The 20130-nt window shown below is 50.2% G+C and overlaps 1 protein-coding gene across 2 annotated transcripts in view; it reads right to left on the bottom strand.

The window, feature by feature from the left end:
* Positions 1-20130, bottom strand: part of LOC119952955 (paralemmin-1-like) — a 382432-nt gene that overhangs the window by 19664 nt on the left and 342638 nt on the right. For both annotated transcript variants that reach the window (XM_038776595.1, XM_038776594.1), the window contains exons 5-6: positions 16495-16585; positions 9851-9872 (exon numbers count right to left, since the gene is read on the bottom strand). In XM_038776595.1, the coding sequence (XP_038632523.1) occupies positions 9851-9872; positions 16495-16585 (113 nt within the window). The remainder of the gene's footprint in view (positions 1-9850; positions 9873-16494; positions 16586-20130) is intronic.

The following is a 20130-nucleotide window of genomic DNA, read 5'->3' on the forward strand; positions in this document are numbered from 1 at the left end:
GACCTATATGCCAAATTGGCTGGACAAGGGCTCCCAGAAGTTCGCTACGATCAACACCCTGAAGGGCCTTTTTCGTTATACTAGGCTACCTTTCGGAGTGTCATCAGCCTGCGCTATATTCCAGCGTACGATGCAAAATATTCTGCAGGGACTACCGCAGGTGGCGATTTATTTGGACGCTGTCTTAATCACGGGTAGGACAAACAGGGAACACTTAAGGAACCTGGAGGAAGTGCTCAGGCATTTCGCAAAAGCAGGCGTACTGCTAAAAAGGGAAAAATGTGTTTTTCTGGCCCAACAAGTGACGTACCTGGGATATAAAGTAGACGAGTCAGGCTTACATCCATTAGAAGACAGAGTAAGGGCAATAAAAGAAGCCCCAGCTCCCACCATGGTCCAGGAGTTACGATCATTTCTAGGGTTGGTAACCTATTATGGAAAATTTATAGAAAATAGGGCGTCCATCCTGGAACCCCTCCACCAGCTACTAAAAAAGGGGCAAGAATGGAAATGGTCCACCCGCCAAAACCGAGCATTTTGGGACATTAAGGAACAGTTGCCATCCGAAAATGTCCTAGAGCATTATGACCCAAGGAAGGAGTTGGTGGTCACTTGTGATGCATCCCCATACGGGGTAGGAGCCGTCTTAGCCCATAGAGGAAGGAATGGGGACGAACGGCCAATAGCCTATGCTTCGAGGACCTTGGCGATGGCTGAGAGGAAGTACGCCCAAATCGAGAAGGAAGGACTGGCGGTGATATTCGCAGTAAAAGAATTTCACCAGTATCTGTACGGGCGGGAATTCACCATAGTGACGGACCATAAGCCGTTATTAGGGTTATTAAAAGAAGACAAGTCAATACCCCCGATTGCATCAGCTAGAATCCAACGGTGGGCGTTGCTACTGGCGGCATATAGATACGTTCTGGAGCACAGACCGGGAACGCGAGTAGGACATGCAGATGCTTTGAGCAGACTTCCCCTCCCGGACACTCCGCCGCAAATACCAAAAGTAGAGGAGACAGTAATGACTCTAAATTTTTTGGACACCCTACCAGTAGACGCACAACATATTCGGTTGTGGACGCAAAAAGACCCAGTTTTAGCCAAGATGAAGCATTTACTGCTAACAGGGGAACTGGAAAGACCAGTGGAGCCCCATACTGGAGCAGAAGGGACCAAATAACTGTAGAAGACGGTATCCTATTATGGGGAGCCTGGGTAATCGTCCCAGCTCAGGTTGTCAGGCAATCTTAACTGAGTTACATCACGGACACCCAGGGGTGTCTAAAATGAAGATGCTAGCTCGAAGCTACGTTTGGTGGCCAGGTTTGGACACAGACATAGCAGCCTTGGTACGTCGGTGCCAGGAGTGCCAACAGGGGCAAAGAGTGCCACTAGCGGCGCCATTGCACCCGTGGGAATGGCCAGGCAGACCGTGGACCCGCCTGCATATTGACCATGCCGGCCCTTTCATGGGCTCAATGTTTTTGGTGATAGTGGACGCCCACTCCAAATGGTTGGACGTCCACCGGGTAAACACGGCAAGCACAGCATCGACAATTGAAAAGCTCAGGGCCTCGTTTGCAACACATGGACTTCCAGAGGTATTGGTGTCGGACAACGGAACGGCATTCACAAGTGGGGAATTTGGAAAATTCCTGAAGGAAAACGGAGTCCGTCACATCAAAACGGCCCCTTACCATCCAGTGACCAACGGCCTGGCAGAGAGAGCGGTCCAGACACTTAAAGCGGGACTCAAGAAGCAGCCGGCAGCGTCAATAGACACAAAGCTCTCCCGCTGGCTGTTTGATTACAGGACCACACCGCATTCCACAACGGGCATACCGCCAGCTGAACTCTTAATGGGAAGGCGGCTGCGAACGAGGCTGAGTCTCCTTTTCCCAAATTTAACGGGGAAAGTGGAGAAACATCAGGAGGCCCAACGCAGGGGGTATGATAATAGTCGGCAGCAGAGACATTTCCAGGTGGGGGCACCGGTTTGGGTCAAGAATTATGGGAATGGACCAACGTGGGTCAAAGGCACGGTAGAATCCCAAACAGGGCCCATATCCTATGAGGTTTCAATAGGAGGTAAGGTGCTGAAGAAACACCTAGACCAAATAAGGGCAGCGGAACCACACCTGGAGGCAGGCAAAGCAGGACCGCCTCAAGCTGGGATAGCCCAGACGGAAAGGATACCCACACCCCAGCCCCGAGCAATTTTTCCAGACCCCGTCATCCAGTCATCAGAGTCGGAGATGGACACACTCGACGAGGCCGCCACAACACCTCTCGCCGAGGAGGAGGAAGAACAACTTCCAAGGAGGTCGTCAAGGAAAAGACGGGCACCTATAAGGTACACCCCGCCCACTTCGGATAACGACCCGGCGGACGACACAGAGGTGACAGACCCAGACAGGAGGAGCAGGAAGAAGCTCAGAGGAATGCCAGCTGGCAGGAATTCCTCGGACCTTGGGGGGGAGGGGTGTAATGAACTCCAATTGGCTTTATTGGTTGGCCAATTGGAGTATGAGCTCCCTCAATGATAGCTCATTGAGGGGGCCCATATAATCACCTTTGTAGGCTTTGTGAGTCCAGTCTTAAATTGACTGGACTGCTAGCAGCACTGTTTGTAGCTGCTCCTGTAATATCGTTATTGTAAATAAATATTGGTGTGGTGACGGAACTCCTGCCTCCCGTGGATTACTACACTCTGGAGTGTGTACAGTCTGGGTGAAGAGGCTAAACTGGGTTTGGGGGGCACTTAACCAATCAAGACTGCGTTCTGCCGCTGTTAACTGGGTTCAAAGGTCACAACCTGAGGTCACCTTAAAAGAGTGTGCTGTTTGTCATTGTACATAAAGCTTCCCTTCACAATGGACCTTTATAACTTGCTAAAGTTTGATGGGAACAAAGGTTCTGAAATGTTTGAAGAATGTAAAAAGGGCCTATTGTGCACGTTAATCCTCTGAGATTTTCCTGTTTATAAAGGCCAAAATCTGTTGAAAATACAAGAGTTTAGAATAGAGCACGGCCCAGAGTGAGGGTGTACAGTATTAATATTAGATGCTCTATTTATTTTTAACCGCTGGTCATGAGTTACATACCTGACAGGGAAAAAAATTCTTTGTAACTTGTTTGAAGAAGCTGAGGAATGATTGTGGGAAATGTTAGTGTTTGATTGCATTTCACGTTTCTATAACTTTCCACAGTTCCCATTTGAATGGAGTTGTTTATTCCATATTTAGTCAAGTTTATTTCAAACAAGTTAACACGAGAGATAGGGAAAATGAAGTCTTGGATTATGTTAGGGATGATTAATTTTGAATTCTAAGTGGGGAGTTTCCAGCTCCTGCTTATTCATTGTGCGTGATCCTTGTGAACGAGTGTTTTGTGTTGATGCACTAATATCACTAATTATAGAGAAATCATGGTGATGGGGAGAGAGAAAGAGAGAGAGTGCGAGAATGAGAGAGAGAGGTAGAGAGGACAGATGAATAGAGGGAATTTGGAGGTCAGGGATGAGAGAGAGAATTAGAGAGAGAAGAATGGAGAGAATTAGGTAGGCCGAAAAGGGAGAGGGATGGAGATAACAACAAGAGACAATCAGAGAGAGATCACGGAGAGAGAGAAGGGGGAGGGAGAGAGAAGAGGAAGGGAGAAAAAGAGAAGAGAGCTTGGCACAGACATGATTGATGGAATTAGAGAGACTGAGATACTGAATGAGAGAGGAATAGATCTTGACATCAGAGATGGATGTAAAACAAAGTGCCATCTCATGATTATCTGTTAAACAGTCAAGATTAAACCCAGAGAGATACAGAGTGAAAGAGCTTTGATAACTCCATGCTTCTGATAACCAGCAAGTAAATGCACGGTGTAATGTTGAGGCTGCGTTTGATGGTGTGATCAGTGTTGACTGCTGGTCTCAGCTGGTGTTTACTGGCAGCAGGTGTACAGGCTACAACTAGAGCTCCAAGAGTCAGCTTATTGCTTGCCTCTGTTGGGTATCAACCTGTCTTGGCACCTGTTAGTCTAGACCAGACTGGCACTGAGCCAGACGGGGTATAATTACACGCTGCAAAATTTGTGGCTCAAAGTAGTATTGTTACCTTGGAGACGGGTCATGGAGCCTCCTCAGGGTGCCCACCTCAAACTCAAACTCAAGAAAAACTCTGATACCTGTAAGTGCTGCTCAACTGAGCTTAGACCCAGGCCTGTTCACACTCGCCTCCATTAGGTCATAGATGTTATGATGAAAGGCTGACCCAAATATTGACTCTGTTTCTCTCTCTTGCCTGAGCTGTTAGTGTCTTTCCAGCATTTTCTGCTGTTATTTGATTAGATCTATTCCTGTCCCAACACATTTGAGTTCAAAACATTGAATCTAATTTACAAATACCTCTAGTTTTACCCCATCCCACCTCCTGCTTCCTCAACATTGCCCTCTGTTCCTCCGACTCTCACCTCTCCCTTTAGCCCTTTAAATTCAGCTCTTAGAAATGCCCTCCTTAAACCCCTCTTGCTGCACTTTTTCCCACCTTTGACATTCATTCACTAAAGCACGCTTCTTCAGCAGGCGGGTAAATGGAGCTGGGCCCACAGAAAGATCAGCCATGATTTAATTGAATGGTGGAGCAGGCTCGAGGGGCCAGATGGCCTACTGCTGCCCCTAGTTCTTATGTTACGTTCAGAGAGTTGTTTGTTCGATTCTCTTTCTCTCTCTTGCTCAAATTCTCTCTCTCTCCCCCAATTCTTGGTTCTCCTCATGGAGTTTATCCCTATCTGAGCTGTTGGCCGCAGTCTACTGGCCTTGTCACTCGGACGCAACAAAGCCATTAAATCACGCTAGAGGACTCTCGCAGAATTTAACGGCCTCGTTATCCCTCACTAGACCCAATGAGATCCCGCGAGGCCTCGGGATCTAAATTTGCCTATTCAAGTCTGCAGACAGGTTGACTTGAATATGTTCCCGCCAGAGTTACCCATGGCGTGGGATCTAACACCCGCACCAAGCCAGCGTGTTTAGCTCTGGTCTCCACCAATGGGGACCAAGTGTCCCGGCACTTGTAAGGTGTATCCCAGGCGATTAAGGGCCTTGGTTATTGGGCTCCTGGGAGGGTGCTACTATGGTACCCCCAGTGCTACCTGGGCACCATGGCACTGCCAGTCTGGCACCCTGGCAGTACCACCCAGGTGCCACCTGGGCACTGCCAGGGTGCCCATGTGGCACTGCCAGGCTAGCAGGGGCACTGCCAGGTGTGAAGTGCCAAAGTGCCTGGGAGCCAGAATTGCCATGCTGAGAGAGGAAGAGGATAGAAAGGAAGAATGAGAAAAAGAGAGAGAGAGAGAGCAGGGGAATAAAGACAGATAATTGGATAGAGGAAGAGGAAAGAGAGTGTGCGAGAATGAAGAGAAAGTGAGCAGAGGAATAGAGTGATATAATTGGAGATCAGGGAGAGATAGAGAGAATTGGAGAGTGAAGTATGGAATTGTACAGGCTGAGAGGGGCAAGGGATAGAGATAACAAGAAGGGTAATTAGATTGCGAACATGGAAAGGCAGAGGATGGCGGGGACAGAGAGAGAGAGAGCGGAATGATGGAGATAGAGTATCCCAATCTTTAACATCCTGCTCCAAAGTTTCCAACTTGTACTCTCACCCGACCCTCTCGACTGTTTCTTCGCATCCACTCCTTGCCACAAAGTGGGACATTCGCAGTGGGAAAGGTGCGATAACACTGCACGTGGATGGTGTTAGCCCAGGAGACCCATGGCCTGACTGGGATTTTGTAACACGTAGTCCCGGCAGCAGAGGCTCCAGAATAAGAGCACACGTTCAAAAAGAACGCTGGATAGTCTCAAAACTCTCGGCCTTGGCTCCTGTTATGTGTTAAATCAGATTGCAAAAGGGCTGAGAGGCATTCCAGGGAGCATGTGCTATTCAAATGTTCAAAACTTTACCTTTGTCCAGTGTCCATTCTAGTGGTGAGTGATGTAACCAGTGACAATTCATACCTCTTGCTTACTGTATATGCCAGTGAAGTGAATAACAACTCCATGGATTGATATTTGAGAATGGGATGGGCTGTGTTGGAACTGGGGGTTGATATTTGGGGAGAGACAGGTTACAGGAGTTGAGGAGTTGCCTGTTTTTTCTGGGTTTGCTGTTGCCATTGCTTCTGAGTAAAATTCTTGTACATTGGGACCTGAGCAGATATTAGGTTTGATATTTCCGTATGCACTTAATTTCAGATGTGGGTGAGATATGCAGAATTTCTTTGGCTTTACCTTTACGACAACTGCATTTTTCCCCAATGAACCTATCCTTCCAAACTGCCACTTTGGAAGCTTAATATTAGTGCCAGAAAAATCAATGGAATTGAAAATCAAAGAAGGTAACAGACAGGTAATCCAATACAGTGAGGCATTGGTTAAGCGGTATTTTACTGGTCTAGTAATCCAGAGACCCAGGATAATGCTTGTGGGATCGGTTTCAAACCCCACTACAGCAGGTGGTAAAATTTGAATACAATTTAAAAAGAAAGAAATCTGGAATTAAAAGTCTAAAGCTGTCATAAAAATCCACCTGGGTTAATCATGTTTTTATGGAAGGAAACCTGCCATCCTTACTTGATCTGCCCTACATGTTACTCCAGATGCACAGTAATGTGGTTCAATGCCCCCTCAAGGGCAATTAGGGATGGGCAATAAATGCTAGCCCAGCCAGTGATGCCCACATCCCATGAATGAATTTTTAAAAAACCCCTAGGTGAGGTGGCAGTGTTTTACAATCCACCTGATATTCTTTTCCACTCAAGGCAATGGAATGTGAATCGGGGACATTGTGAAAGAGGTGCTTGATCATTTAGATCTCAAATCCACCTTGCAGAAATAGATACCATCGGGCAAAATGACTCACGTAAGGCTGCAATTTCCCCTCTGGCCAGCAGCAGGAAGCATGGCTGGCGGAGGCATTTAATTTGGCAGGAGGCAAAACATCAGTTTCCAGACGGTGGGATAAATTGTCGGAATTTTGTTCTCCAGACTTTCAAGGCCGGTCAATGGTTCGTGGAGCTTCCTGATGAACAATATTGAGAACCCAATTTGCATACATTAATAATCATTAAAAGGCCACCTCACAGGAATTGAAAAAGTCGCCATAGTCCCAGATGCCCCTATGCTTTAGGGGCAGCACGGTAGCATTGTGGATAGCACAATCGCGTCACAGCTCCAGGGTCCCAGGTTTGATTCCGGCTTGGGTCACTGTCTGTGCGGAGTCTGTACATCCTCCCCGTGTGTTTCCTCCGGGTGCTCCGGTTTCCTCCCGGGTTTCCTCCGGGTGCTCCAGTTTCCTCCCACAGTCCAAAGATGTGCAGGTTAGGTAGATTGGCCATGATAAATTGCCCTTAGTGTCCAAAATTGCCCTTAGTGTTGGGTGGGGTAACTGGGTTATGGGGATAGGGTGGAGGTGTTGACCTTGGGTAGGGTGCTCTTTCCAAGAGCTGGTGCAGACTCGATGGGCTGAATGGCCTCCTTCTGCACTGTAAATTCTATGTTCTATGACCATAGGTTGCTTTTCCCTTTGACGGGGAGAACTGACTGGTTCTGATTTAACCTGAGGGTCACCACCCCTCAGACGAGGGGCAAGGTTGAGAAGGCCTTCATGGATAACCTCAGCTTGTACGAAGATGGTAACCGTATCACGAACCAGCGTCCAGCCAACTGAACTAACCAACCTCCGAATTAAACTGCAAATTAAGGCCCTCACCAGTGAGAATTTAGAGCGTTCAATTTTCTGACTGTGTATCTGTCGAGCTTCATCTCTCCCATGACTTTGAGGTCCATGGATGCTGCTTTCATTTTCTTTGGGACCTTGTATAACTTCACTCAAGTGGAGTTCGTGAACCCTGTGCCAAGGCTGGATAGAGGAGGTGGGCTTACAGGACAGGGTGGGAGAGTGCCTGGGGAAGTGGGAGGGGGTCAATGTTAGGGAAAGAGGGGGAGAATGTCCGGAGAAGTTGGAGAAGAGTGTCTTCGGGAGTGAGGTCAGTGGTGCCAATGGTCAGTGGTCCATGCAGGGAGAACTCAGGATGATGGTGAGAGGAGGGAACAGTCACAGTCTGAAGGGGGGCATGCAGTATGGCTCCAGGCCCAGGGTGAGATTATGGTAGATGAAGATCTCATTGGGAGAGTTGTGGTGATGGGCTGGACAGGTGGCTTGGATAACAGGAGGGGGGCAGGATCAAGATAATCGTGGGAATAGTAACAGTCGTTGGCTGTGAGAGGAGGGAGGGCATGTGGAGATGGAGCGTGATAGGTCCAGGGTAACGGGTGGGGGGGGGGGGGGGGGAATTCAAGGGTGATAGAGGTGAGAGGAGTGGTGATTTTGGGTGGGGCTACGGTGATGGGGGAAGTTGGTGTGTGCCAGAGAGAGAGGACAATAGGTGGTGGAGTGAGTTTGAAAGGCGACCCTTCGAGTGGGTGTAATTCAAGGCCAGTACAAGAAGCCGTTCTAAAGACACCCAAATCATCATGAGACAAGTGGATGTCAAAGATGCTCGTTTCTGACTCCTGGATCTCATAAACTTGAGATCCCAGCAGGGTGTGGAGCTGCCATTCATTCTGTGCCATTTACAATCGGCTACAGTCAGAGGCAGGGATTAAGGATGAAGGGATGTGGGTGCCTCTCAGGGGCACGGTTGGTGGAGTTGAGCCAACACGTGACTCTAAACCTCTATCCTCTCGGGTGAATGGTCATGGCTGACCAGTGATCATGTTAGTCTTTCGAAGCGTCTGTCGTCTCTGTAGCGTTTTGAGGCTAGTGGAGACAAGCTGAAAAGTGTCCAAGTGCACATGGCTCTTATTACCGAGTCAAAGAACAATGTCTCCATTCGTGTTCATATAGGAACAGGAGGAACACCCATCCCTGGTCCTCCTGGTGTCCTTTACCTAGAAGGTGTGGGGTGGGGATGCCATGTCCACATGGAGGCTTAAATGAAAGAATTAGCATTTGCTGCCTTTGAGATGGAGGGAAACCTGTAAAGGATATGCCCGCTTAATGAATCACTTTAATCTGCTCACACGTCTACAGAGGCATTAATGATGCAGGCTGCAGACAACTCTGCCTTGCTGGCTCTCATCCAGATGAGGAGAAGGCGAGGGGGGGAGGGTTGACACAGGGCCAGAAGGAGCAAGGTTCTGAGCAGCAAGAGGCAGTCGGGCCTCTGATGTCAAGAGGCTGATGTCAACACTGCAAAGGCGAAATTGGCCCAACCAAGGGTTTATCGCCGGCTGCATTCTTATACCTTACCACCTAAGGTTAGTCATGAAGGCCCCACCTTCTCAACCTTGCCCCTCATCTGAGATGTGGTGATCCTCAAGTTAAATCACCACCTGTTAGCTCTTCCCCTCAAAGGGGAAACCAGCCTATGGTCATCTGGGACTATGGCAACTTTACTTCTTATCTAGAGATGAGGAAAGGCAGTGCCGGAGGCGCCTCTGTACGTCCCAGGATTTGGTTGCTCACATTGTCCAGCATTTCCAGTACAGGCTGTATCTGCAAGGAATCTGGAGGAGTGATGTGGAGATCCTGACCTATAATGAGTGAATGGCTGTCCAGGTGGACTTTAAATATGGTCAAGGCCTTTGACTCTGAGAGGTAATGGTGGTGCGGGTGAATTCCTGTCTGACTTTCCTGCCGACCACCAAACTTAGTCCCTATAATGGAAATTTCCACTGGTGTTAACATGATCAAATAGAGTAAATGTGGAGTTGTACACAGGAATTTCATACATCTCACAGTCAGCAGCTAGATCTTCAGCAGATTATCATTATTCAAATACTCACCACTGCCTTTGCTCGGAGAGACCTGTGAGAAAATCAATGAGAGTGATGTTAGTGTTCATTTGAAACTGTATCTTTTTGATAGCAATATGATTGGCAATATTCTCATTGGAAAACTGATCAGCTGCCAAACCCTATTCAAAGATGTCTCACTTTAACAAAAGTGCCAGGCAATGACCATCCCCTACAAGAGAGGATCTAACCACTGCCCCTTGGCATTCATCGCTGAAACCCCACAATCAACATCCTGGGGGTTATCATTGATCAGAAACTGCACTGGACTAGCCATATTAATAATGTAGCTACCAGGGAAGGTCAAAGGCTAGGAATCCGATGGCGAGTCACCCACATCCTGGCCCCCCAAAATCCACCATCTAAAAGGCATAAGTCAGGAGTGTAATGGAATACTCTCCACTTGACTGGATGAGTGCAGCTCCAACAACACTCAAAACGCTCAACACCATCCAGGACAAAGCAGCCTGTTGATTGCAAACCACTTCCACAAACATTCAAATCCTCCACCACCGATGAACAGTGGCAGCCATTTGTGCCATCTATAAGCTGCACTGCAGTAACTCACCAAGGTTCCTTAGACAGCACCTTCCAAACCCGCGACCAGTACATCTAGAAGGACAGGAGCAGCAGATACTTGGGAACCACACCACCTGAGGTTCCCCTCCAAGTCACTCACCACCCTGACTTGGAAATATATCGCCGTTCCTTCACTGTTGCTGGGGTAACATCCTGGAACTCCCCCTGCCCCCCTAACAACACTGGGTGTACCTACACCTCAAGGACTGCAGCAGTTCAAGAAAGCAACTCACCACCACCTTCTGAATGGCAACTAGGGATGGGCAATAAATGCTGGCCTAACTAGCAATGCCCACAGCCCCTAAATGAATCAAACAAAATTAGACATTATCCCTCCAGACTCATTCTGACCATTGTCGGTTGTGGCCAAGGCTGGAGTGAAGGGGCAAAGGAACAGAGATCTGAACATGGAGACACATTGTTGAGCAGCTCCAGTGTCCTATTTGATGAAAGACAAGGGGTGGGATTCTCCGTTCCTGAGACTATGTGTTGATGCCGGATCAGGATTCGTGGATTTCCAAGACAGTAAAACTGAAGCCGAACCTGGGCTGATTCAGCGACTGAGGATGGGCTAGTCCTGGCGCCACATGGAACCCAATCGATTCCAATGAGAAATTTGCCGGATTCGCAGGGTCCGTGATTGATACTCAGGAGGCTGACAAGCTGCAGCCACATATACACATTACACTCCCCACACACACTCATCCCAGCCAACAACATGGCACTGGTTGTGCTGAAGCGTGCCCACCCTGCTGATGGATCGGCTGGGACAAGAGGGCACTTGGGGGGGGGGTGGGGGGGTGTCTGGATGGGACACTCATAATGACCTTTGGCCCTAAGTTCACAGCGGGCAGTGAGCGAGTGTGCAAGCCGCGGCAATGGTACTCCGTGCCCTTCAACCCCAACCCTACAGTCCACCTCCTAGCCAACCCCCACTACTCCCCTGGCAGAAGCCCCACAGCCAGCAGCACAATTGTCAGCAAACTATGGCAATTTTGGATACTTTCCCTACCCCCTTCTTTTCCTCTTCAGCCATGATGCCAGTTTCATGATTTTTAAAAGCACAAGAGAACCTCGCCATTGGGAACTCGGCCCATCAGAGGCAGAGAATCGCGGAGGCCCCGGAGAATACCGGGTTGGGTCCACTAATGATATGCAAATGGTGTTTACCGTACATGTGTTCTGGAAAGCATTGACGCTACTGTCGAGGCAACAGAGACTTGCGATTTGGTGTGAAATCGGCGGGCACTGTGATTTCTGCGTCGGAACAATTCTCCGCCGAAACACATTTTGCGATTCTGGCATCGGCCGACGGAGAATCCCACCCGAGGTTTTTCTGGATGTGAGGAGGGTTTGTGTCAGCCCATATACTATTCCCGAGATCAGCATTGCAGCATACCCTTCCAGGAGCTGGAGTGTGGGATCAGGCCATGGTTCACCTGTTCCCGCATTTAGTAACCCAACAAGTGAGAACAGACTGAATGAGGTTAGTATTCCCCTGAGTAAAGAAGATCACGGGGGGGATTTTTTTGAGGTGTGAAAGCTGATTGAAGTAGTTCCTCACTTTTTCTTCACAGAAAGGACAGTGGAAAACTGGAACTGCCTCCACAAACTGACTTCAATGGAAAATCTCTTAAATTTTAAAATTGAGAGTTTTTTAAAAGATAATCGCTGGGATTGGGGGGTTGAGGCACCGACCAACCACCACCTAATCAAATCACCTGAGGAAGGAGCTGCGCTCCGAAAGCTCGTGTTTGAATCAAACCTGTTGGACTTTAACCTGGTGTTGTAAGACTTCTTACTGTGCTCACCCCAGTCCAACGCCGGCATCTCCACATCATCCACCTAATCAAATGACAGAGGTACAAAGAGCTGAATGGCCTCCCATGTCCCTTTGTTCTGTCAGTTGGAGCAGGAGAGCGTGCATTGAATAGCAGTGCTCCAGACCTATCCGAGACCCAGAGCGAGCAGTGCCCATCTGACCAGGATGTGGCATTGATGGCTAGGCCTGCATTTATTTTGTTTAAATATTTCTTTATTCTCCTCCTTTTTCGCATTTTCTCCCGATTTTACACCCACCAACAATAAACAATAATCAGTAACAAATATGTCAATCCCCATAACAATAACAACGTTCCCATCCTCCGACCAAACCCACATTCGCCCACATGTTCACATAAACAACTGATAAAAAGGAATCAGAAATCACCCATGGCCACCATTAATACCCATCGCCCCCCCCCCCCCCTCCACCCATCTCCCCTCCCCCCCCCCCCAACTAATGTTCGATGTTATCCAGTTCTTGAAAGTGCATAATGAATAATGCCCATGAATTGTAGAACCCCTCCATCCTTCCCCGCGGTTCAAATTTAACCTTCTCAAGAGTTAAGAATTCCAACAGGTCCCCCCGCCACGCCAGGATACAGAGTGGAGAAGCTGCTCTCCAACCCATCAGGATCTGCCTTCGGGCGATCAACGAGGTGAAGGTTATGACATCTGCCTCCGCACCCGTTTCCAACCCTGGCTGGTCCGACACCCCGAATATGGCGTCCCAGGGGCCCGGGTCCAGTTTCACGTGCACCACTTTAGAAATTCCCCTAAAAACCTCCTTCAAATAATCCTCGAGCTTTGGACAGGACCAAAACATGAACATGATTAGCGGGTCACCCCAGCAACATTCACACACATCTTCCACTCCTTCAAAGAATCGGCTCATCCTCGCCCTTGTGAGGTATGCTCTGTATACCACCTTCAGCTGGATCAACCCCACCCCGTGCACGAGATGGAGGCGTTCACTCTCCGCAGCGCCTTACACCAGAACCCCTCTTCCATACCCTCTCCCAACTCTTCCTCCCACTTTGCTTTGATCCCTTCCAGTGGTGCCTTCTCCTCCTCCAAAATAGCTCCGTAGACCACTGACCCCCTTCTGCAGTCCCCCTGTCGTCAGCACCTCCTCCAGCAATGTGGAGGCTGCCTCCTCCGGGAAGTTCTGTATCTCCTTTCTGGCAAAATCTGGAACCTGCATGTATCTAAACATTTCCCCCTGCTCCAGCCCATACTTCGTTTCCAGCTCCTTCAAACCGACCCCTAAGAAACAAATCTTTCAGTGTCTTAATCCCCTTCTCTTCCCATTTCCGAAAATTTCCATCCCACCTCTCTGGCTCAAATCTGGTTTCCCCCGAATCGGCATTTCCCTTGACCCTGCCCCCAACCCGAAGTTTTGGCGAAATTGCCTCTAAATTCTCAATGAAGCTATTATTACCGGACTCCCTGAGTACTTCCCCGGAGCTATCGGGAGCGGCGCTGTTGTTAGTGCTTTCAATCCCGACCCCCTGCACAAACTCTCCTCCATTCTGACCGGGCCAGCATTTATTGCCTGTTCATAAATCCCTTAACAATGTGGTGGTGAACTACATTCTTGCATCGCTGCAGTCCATGTAGTGTATGTACACCCGCTGCACTATTAAGGAGGAAATTCCAGAATTCCGATCCAGCGACATTGAAGGAACACCAATATATTTCCAAGTTAGGATTGTGTGTGGCCTGGATGGGAATTAGCAGGTGGTGGTGTTCCCATATGTCTGCTGCTTTTGTCCTTCCAGGTGTTATTGGTCGTGGGTTCAGAAGGTGCTGTTGAAAGAGGCTTGGTGAGAACACATTGCTGCTACCTGTCTCGGTGGTGGAGAGAATGGATTTTTAAGGTGGTGGATGGGCTGCCAATCAAGCATGTTGAGCTTCTTGAGTGTTGTTGGAACTGCACTCATCCAGGCAAGTGGTGAGTATTCCATCACACCCCAGACTTGTACCTTGTGGATGATGGACAGCCTTTGGGGAGCCAGGAAGTGAGTTAGTTATCACAGCCTCTGACCTGTTCTTGTAGCCACAGTATTTATATGGCTAGTCAATTTTAGTTTCCAGTCAATGGTAACCTTAGGTGGTTTCAGTGATGGCAAAGCCGTTTAAGGCATGGTTGCTGGTGGCGTTCCACCGGAATCAGGATGGGACACGGCCGATAAATCGCACAAGAGGCCTCCTCCGAGATTCCCGATGTTACGCCCAGCAAGATGTAACAAGATCTTCCGAGACGTCGCGATCTGGATCCCGCCCTCAATGGGCGGAATCCAGACTTGCATAGTTAAGAGAGCTTAACTGCCTACTTAACTATATCTACATCAGATCTAACTGGCCCCCCGGATCTACTTGCCTTGGCGAGGAGATCCAGCTAGGCGCCATTTAGCACTGGTCTCCACAAACGGGGACCAGGCAGAACGGCACTTGGAGTAGTCTCCCAGGCGATCGGAGGCCCCCAGGTGGTTAGCCTCTGGGCAGGATGGCACCTGGTACTGCTGATGCCACCGGGACACTGGCACTGCCAGCCTGGAACCCTGGCAGTGACACTTGGGCATTCTGGCAGTGCCACCCTGGTGCCAGTCTGGCACTGTCAGGGTCCCAGGTGACACTGCCAGGCTGGCAGGGGCATAGTCAGGTTTCTGGCATAAGGTGATTGGTGGCAGCCTGGAGAGGGGCTGTTAAATGGACAATAGTGACTGAGTGTGCTATTTTCTTGCATTGTCACTCCTTGGGTGAGATATCACAGATGATCTTTCTAACCTCTGGCTCTGTTGTCCTCTCAGTCCCGAGGGTCAAAGGTAAACAAAAAACAGTCGAGCATTAGGTCGCCAGGTCTGCACTGCTCCTCACATCACTGATCGAACTATGGGGCTCTCCTGGGTTGGGCAGAGAGGAGTGATGTGCATGGAGAGGGGATTGAGCAGGGACAGGGGTTGGAGGGGTGAGGGAGTGTGTGCGGGGAGAGGGGTGGGTGGGGAGAGGAGTGGGTGTTATAAATTTGGTTGGGTGCTGGCCTAATGCAAGAATGAGGTTGGAGGGCATGTCCTTGTTACTTTCCCTATCGAGCACTATGAGACCCACTGGCACACTAAAGCTAGTCCATGGAGCTAATTTTACTGCAGAGTGGGGGATCACCAAGGTAAGGACGGTCAGGTGGAGACTTTTATACCCCCAGGTAGCATCATCAATGCTCATGTGTCCATTGAGAACCTTCAGGCTCCCAATCTCCACCAGCAACTGGAACCTCCTGATGAGCTGGCTGAGAGCCCTCCACATCCATCTCACTTTCAACTTCCACCAAGTGGGATGGAAATATTATGGAACCTAAGAGTCCTGTTCAGAATGAGGAAAGTGCATGGGTGAGGGGGTGGAAAGAGGTGCGGCGGTAAGGTGAATCCATCCTGCTCAATTCTGAGGAAGCATCCAACAGTACAATTGGTTGGGTGTTTACATATTGTAGTGGTTCCGTTGTTGTGACTTCCTTTGGGGAGAATAACCTCTGAACACTTTAATTACCATGAAGCGGGGTACTTTAATCTCTGCTTATGTGTCCCTGGAGGTTGGCAACATGTACTTAAGACCTAGTCTGGCATCTCTCAGTGGAATTTTTAATGCATGTCAGGTTGGGAAATTCCCATTGGGAAGCCTATTGGCGCCATATTGTATTTGGGAAAAGTATTTTTATCCCCGCAAAGACGCACACATTATAAGTGGCAAGGGATCGAAAATAAAGGAGGCTTTAAGAACTGACATTTAAACTCGTATTATAGACCTGTTCACCACCTCAGGATCTTTACCATCAGCTGACAAGCCTGGCTTTCCATTTCCCAGGATGCTCTGCTCATCAGGACCATGGGAGCATTGACACAGAATTTACTTTCCACCAAATGATTGTTTAAGTGATTTCCAGCAGGTTGGGATTTCTTTGTATTTGCTGTTCTTAGTTGACCATTTCTCACAGAGAAATGGAGAGCCGGCAGGAAGCCCAGGCCCAAATGCTGCTGGGCTATTTGACATGGCGATGCATCACCATGAAGCCCAATTCTGAGCTCAACATTCCCAGTCTAACAAGCATTGGCTATTTTTTGTAGAGAAAAATTACACCCTATTTCAAATCGATCGCTCTGATGCATGCAGCATTCACTACAGAGGCATCCAGCTATACAGTCCTTCTCATATCACTGACTCATTCCCTTTGTACACACCTTCTCCTCATCTTTCAGCTTCTCTTCAATGCTGTTTTCTTTAGAGATGGCAACGTCCCCATTTTCAAGCGATTCAAGCTCCCTCTCAAGCCTGAAAGAGATGAGAGAACATTCAATACCAGAGATTTATGTACATCAATACTCTCGAAGCAAAGCAATTAAGTCACAGGCACATTGCAAGGTTCCTGTCGCTATGGGTTACCTATTTAGCTGGTTTGATGAATTGAAGACAGAATGACTTCTGCCCTCACTAATAGGGTCACCGTATAACATTTTCATTCTCCTGCTATCAGCCTCAGTATCAGCTGTTTGTACTTATCACTCTTTTTCTCTACACATTCACACCAAAACATAGTAAGATTGCCAACACACCTCAAGCAAACAGCCTGTGAAACATTCATCCCTCAATAAACAATGAAACATTTAATTGGTCATTTATCACACTGCTGTTGATGGAATAGCCCCACCTGAAGGCCCCGACTTCTCAACCTTACCCCTTGCCTGGAGGTGTGGGGGCCTTCGGGTTAAATCCCCACCAGCTAGCTCTCAAACATAGAATCTCTACAGAGCAGAAGAAAGCCATTCAGCCCATTGGGTCTGCACGACTCTTTGAAAGAGCACCTTACCTCGGTCCAAACCCGGCCCTGACCCCATAACCCCTCTTAGGGGCAATTTAGCACATCCAACCCACATAATCTGTGCATTTTTGGATTGAGAGTGTGGTAAACCACTGTTGCACCTCTATTAGGTGATGTATGGTAGGACCTGTACTACAGATACGTTGGTAGTCCCTGCCTGCTGGCTCCGCCCAGTAGGCGGAGTATAAATATGTGTGTCCTCCATGCTGCAGCCATTTCGCCAGCTGTTGTGGGAGGCCACACATCTTAGAGCAATAAAGCCTAAGTTGTATCCAACTCTCGTCTTTGTGCAATTGATCGTGCATCAGAGAGGAAACAGGAGCACCCGGAGGAAGCCCACACAGACACAGGGCGAATGTGCAAACTTCACAGTTATCCAAGGCCCGAATTGAATCTTTGGCCGCAATTCTCCCAAAGGGAGACAAACAGCCGACGCCGGAGTGAAACCCGGAGTGTTTCACTCCGGCGTCAGAGGCCGTTCCTCGCCCCGTATTCTCCCCCCCCCCTCCAACCAGGGGGCTCGGAGTGGTGGTGCGTGAATTCCGAGCGCCCGGCCTTGATGCTTGCGTCAAAGCGGCGCGCCGGGAATGACGCGGCCGGCGGCGCCTAAGTGACGTCAGCCGCGCATGCGCAGGTTGGCCGGCGCCGACCCGCGCATGTGCGGTTGCCGTCAACCCCTCTGCTGCCCCGCAAGACATGGCGGCTTGATCTTGCGGGACGGCGGAGGGAAAAGTGTGCGTCTTTTAGAGACGCCGGCCCGACGATTGGTGGGCACCGATCGCGGGCCAGACATCTCCTGAGGACGCCGATGGTGCTCGATCCTCCCCCCACCCCCCACAGGCCCCACAAACACCGGTCGCCGCTGTTCATGCCGGCAGCGACCAAGTGTGGTTGGCGTCGGCGTGAACCGGTCGGGTTCGGCAGGCCGCTCGGCCCATTCGGGCCGGAGAATCGCCGGTCGGCGTGAGAAACTGCGAGCGGCGATTCTCCGAGCGGCCTGTTGCAAAACGCAACACGCCATTTTGGGGGGGGGGGGGGGGTGGGAGAATTGGGGGGGGGGGGGTTTCCAGGGCAGCGTGGCGTGATTCGCCCGGCCCTCCCGCGATTCTCCCCCCGGTGTGGGGTGCGGAGAATCGCGTCCTTTGTCTCTGGCGCTGTGAGGCAGCAATGCTGACCACTCTGCCACTGTGCCGCCCTTAAAGGGGAGAGCTGCCTACAAGCCTCTGGGGCTGTGGCAACATTGATTTTTTTTTTTGCTGGATGTGGTGTCTTGCTTTGAACAAATTGCATTTCCTACATTGGGTGACAACATGTCAAAAGTAATTTACTGGCTTTTAAGTTCTTTGGGACACACTGAGACCATGTGCAGTCGATGCGTTATGGTGTAAGTGGAGTTCAGGTGTACTGAGAAATAATTTGGGGTTTGTGTAAAATGTCAAATCAATGACAAGTCCCAATTTTGATTAACTGGAAACTGACCTTTGAGACCTGTGTTCCACTATTGCAACTTGTTTTGTTATGGATTAATTATTGGATCAGTTATACTGTAATAATGCCAAGGTAGTGAGCTTAGCAACTTTGGAGGAAAACTGCAAGAGATTGCTGGAGATTCTCCCGTACCCGGCGGGGCGGGGGGTCCCGGTGGGACGGAGTGGCGTGAACCACTCCGGCGTTGGGTGCCCCAAAGGTGCGGAATCCTCCGCACCTTCAGGGGCTAGGCCCGCCCCGGAGTGGTTGGCGCCCTGCCGGCCGGTGGGATAGGGGCTTGGCGCCACGCCAAATGGCGCTGAAGGGCCTCCGCAGGTCGGCGCATGCGCGGGAGCGCCACCGCGTGCTGCCGTCATCCCCGCGCATGCGCGGGAGGGTTTGTCTCTGCATCAGCCATTGCAGAGGACCACAACGGCCGATGCAGAGTAATAGAGTGCCCCCACGGCACAGGCCAGCCCGCGGATTGGTGGGCCTCGACCACGGGCCAGGCCACCGTGGGGGCACCTCCCGGGGCAAGATCCTCCCGCGACCCCCCAGGAACCCCGGAACCCACCCGCGCCACCAGGTCCCTCCGGTAAGGAACCTACTCTGATTTACGCCGGCGAGACCGGCTATAGACGGGCGGGACTTTGGCCCATCACGGGCCGGAGAATTCGGGCAGCCCCGGCACCCATTGAGTTGTGCCGGACCTCGCCATTCTCCGAGGCTGGCGGCGCAACTCACGCCACGCCGGTTTATGGGGGGGCGGGAGAATTGGGAGGACGGCGGGGGCAGGATTACCGGCGATTCTCCCATCCGGCGGGGGGGGGGGGGGGGGGTCGGAGGATCCCGCACAGTGGGTTGAATGTTACCAGCCTTTTAGGAATGTGTTGGGAGGCTGAAAGGCTGGAAAATGGCATGAGAATGACCACATTTCCAATGACGAAAACGGTGTCAAATGGTCCACCTACATGGAGCCCAATTGAACCTCCTAAATGGCCAATTAAGGGCATCTTCTGCATGGGGCGTCCACCTGGGAAACCCTACCGGCCTCATAGTGGGATCTGTTGAGGAGGGAAGCGCCTTTTTGAGCACTCATTCGCCCAGAGGGGTCCCCCCACGGCCACCCATGTGGCAATGTCCTTGCCTGTCCTCAGTGACACTGCCCCTCCCTCCTTCACTCCATTCTCCGCTTTGCTGAACCTGCGTGATTAGCCACGGTGCTCCCAGACCCCATTTATCTGACTGTGTGGGCACATGGCTGCTGGTGTGACCTCGGCTTGCAGACCACAGCCCCAGCAGCAGCTACTGTTCATGGTGGAGCTGTTGAGCTGTCAGCCCTTGGATTTGCGGTAGTTATTGGGAACAGGATACAGTCACCTGCATGCCAGCCAAATGTGGCCCGGATCCCTCTGCTTGTCCAAGCGGTTTTACCTCTGTTGTCACCCCAGTGGTGGGACCTTTGACATCCCCACATAATGCAGCCTATTGGCAGAGCAGATGGAAATAAATTGCATTTGTATAGCGATGT

The sequence above is a fragment of the Scyliorhinus canicula genome, chromosome 18 (assembly GCF_902713615.1).
Source record: "Scyliorhinus canicula chromosome 18, sScyCan1.1, whole genome shotgun sequence".
In the NCBI taxonomy this organism is placed as follows: domain Eukaryota; kingdom Metazoa; phylum Chordata; class Chondrichthyes; order Carcharhiniformes; family Scyliorhinidae; genus Scyliorhinus; species Scyliorhinus canicula.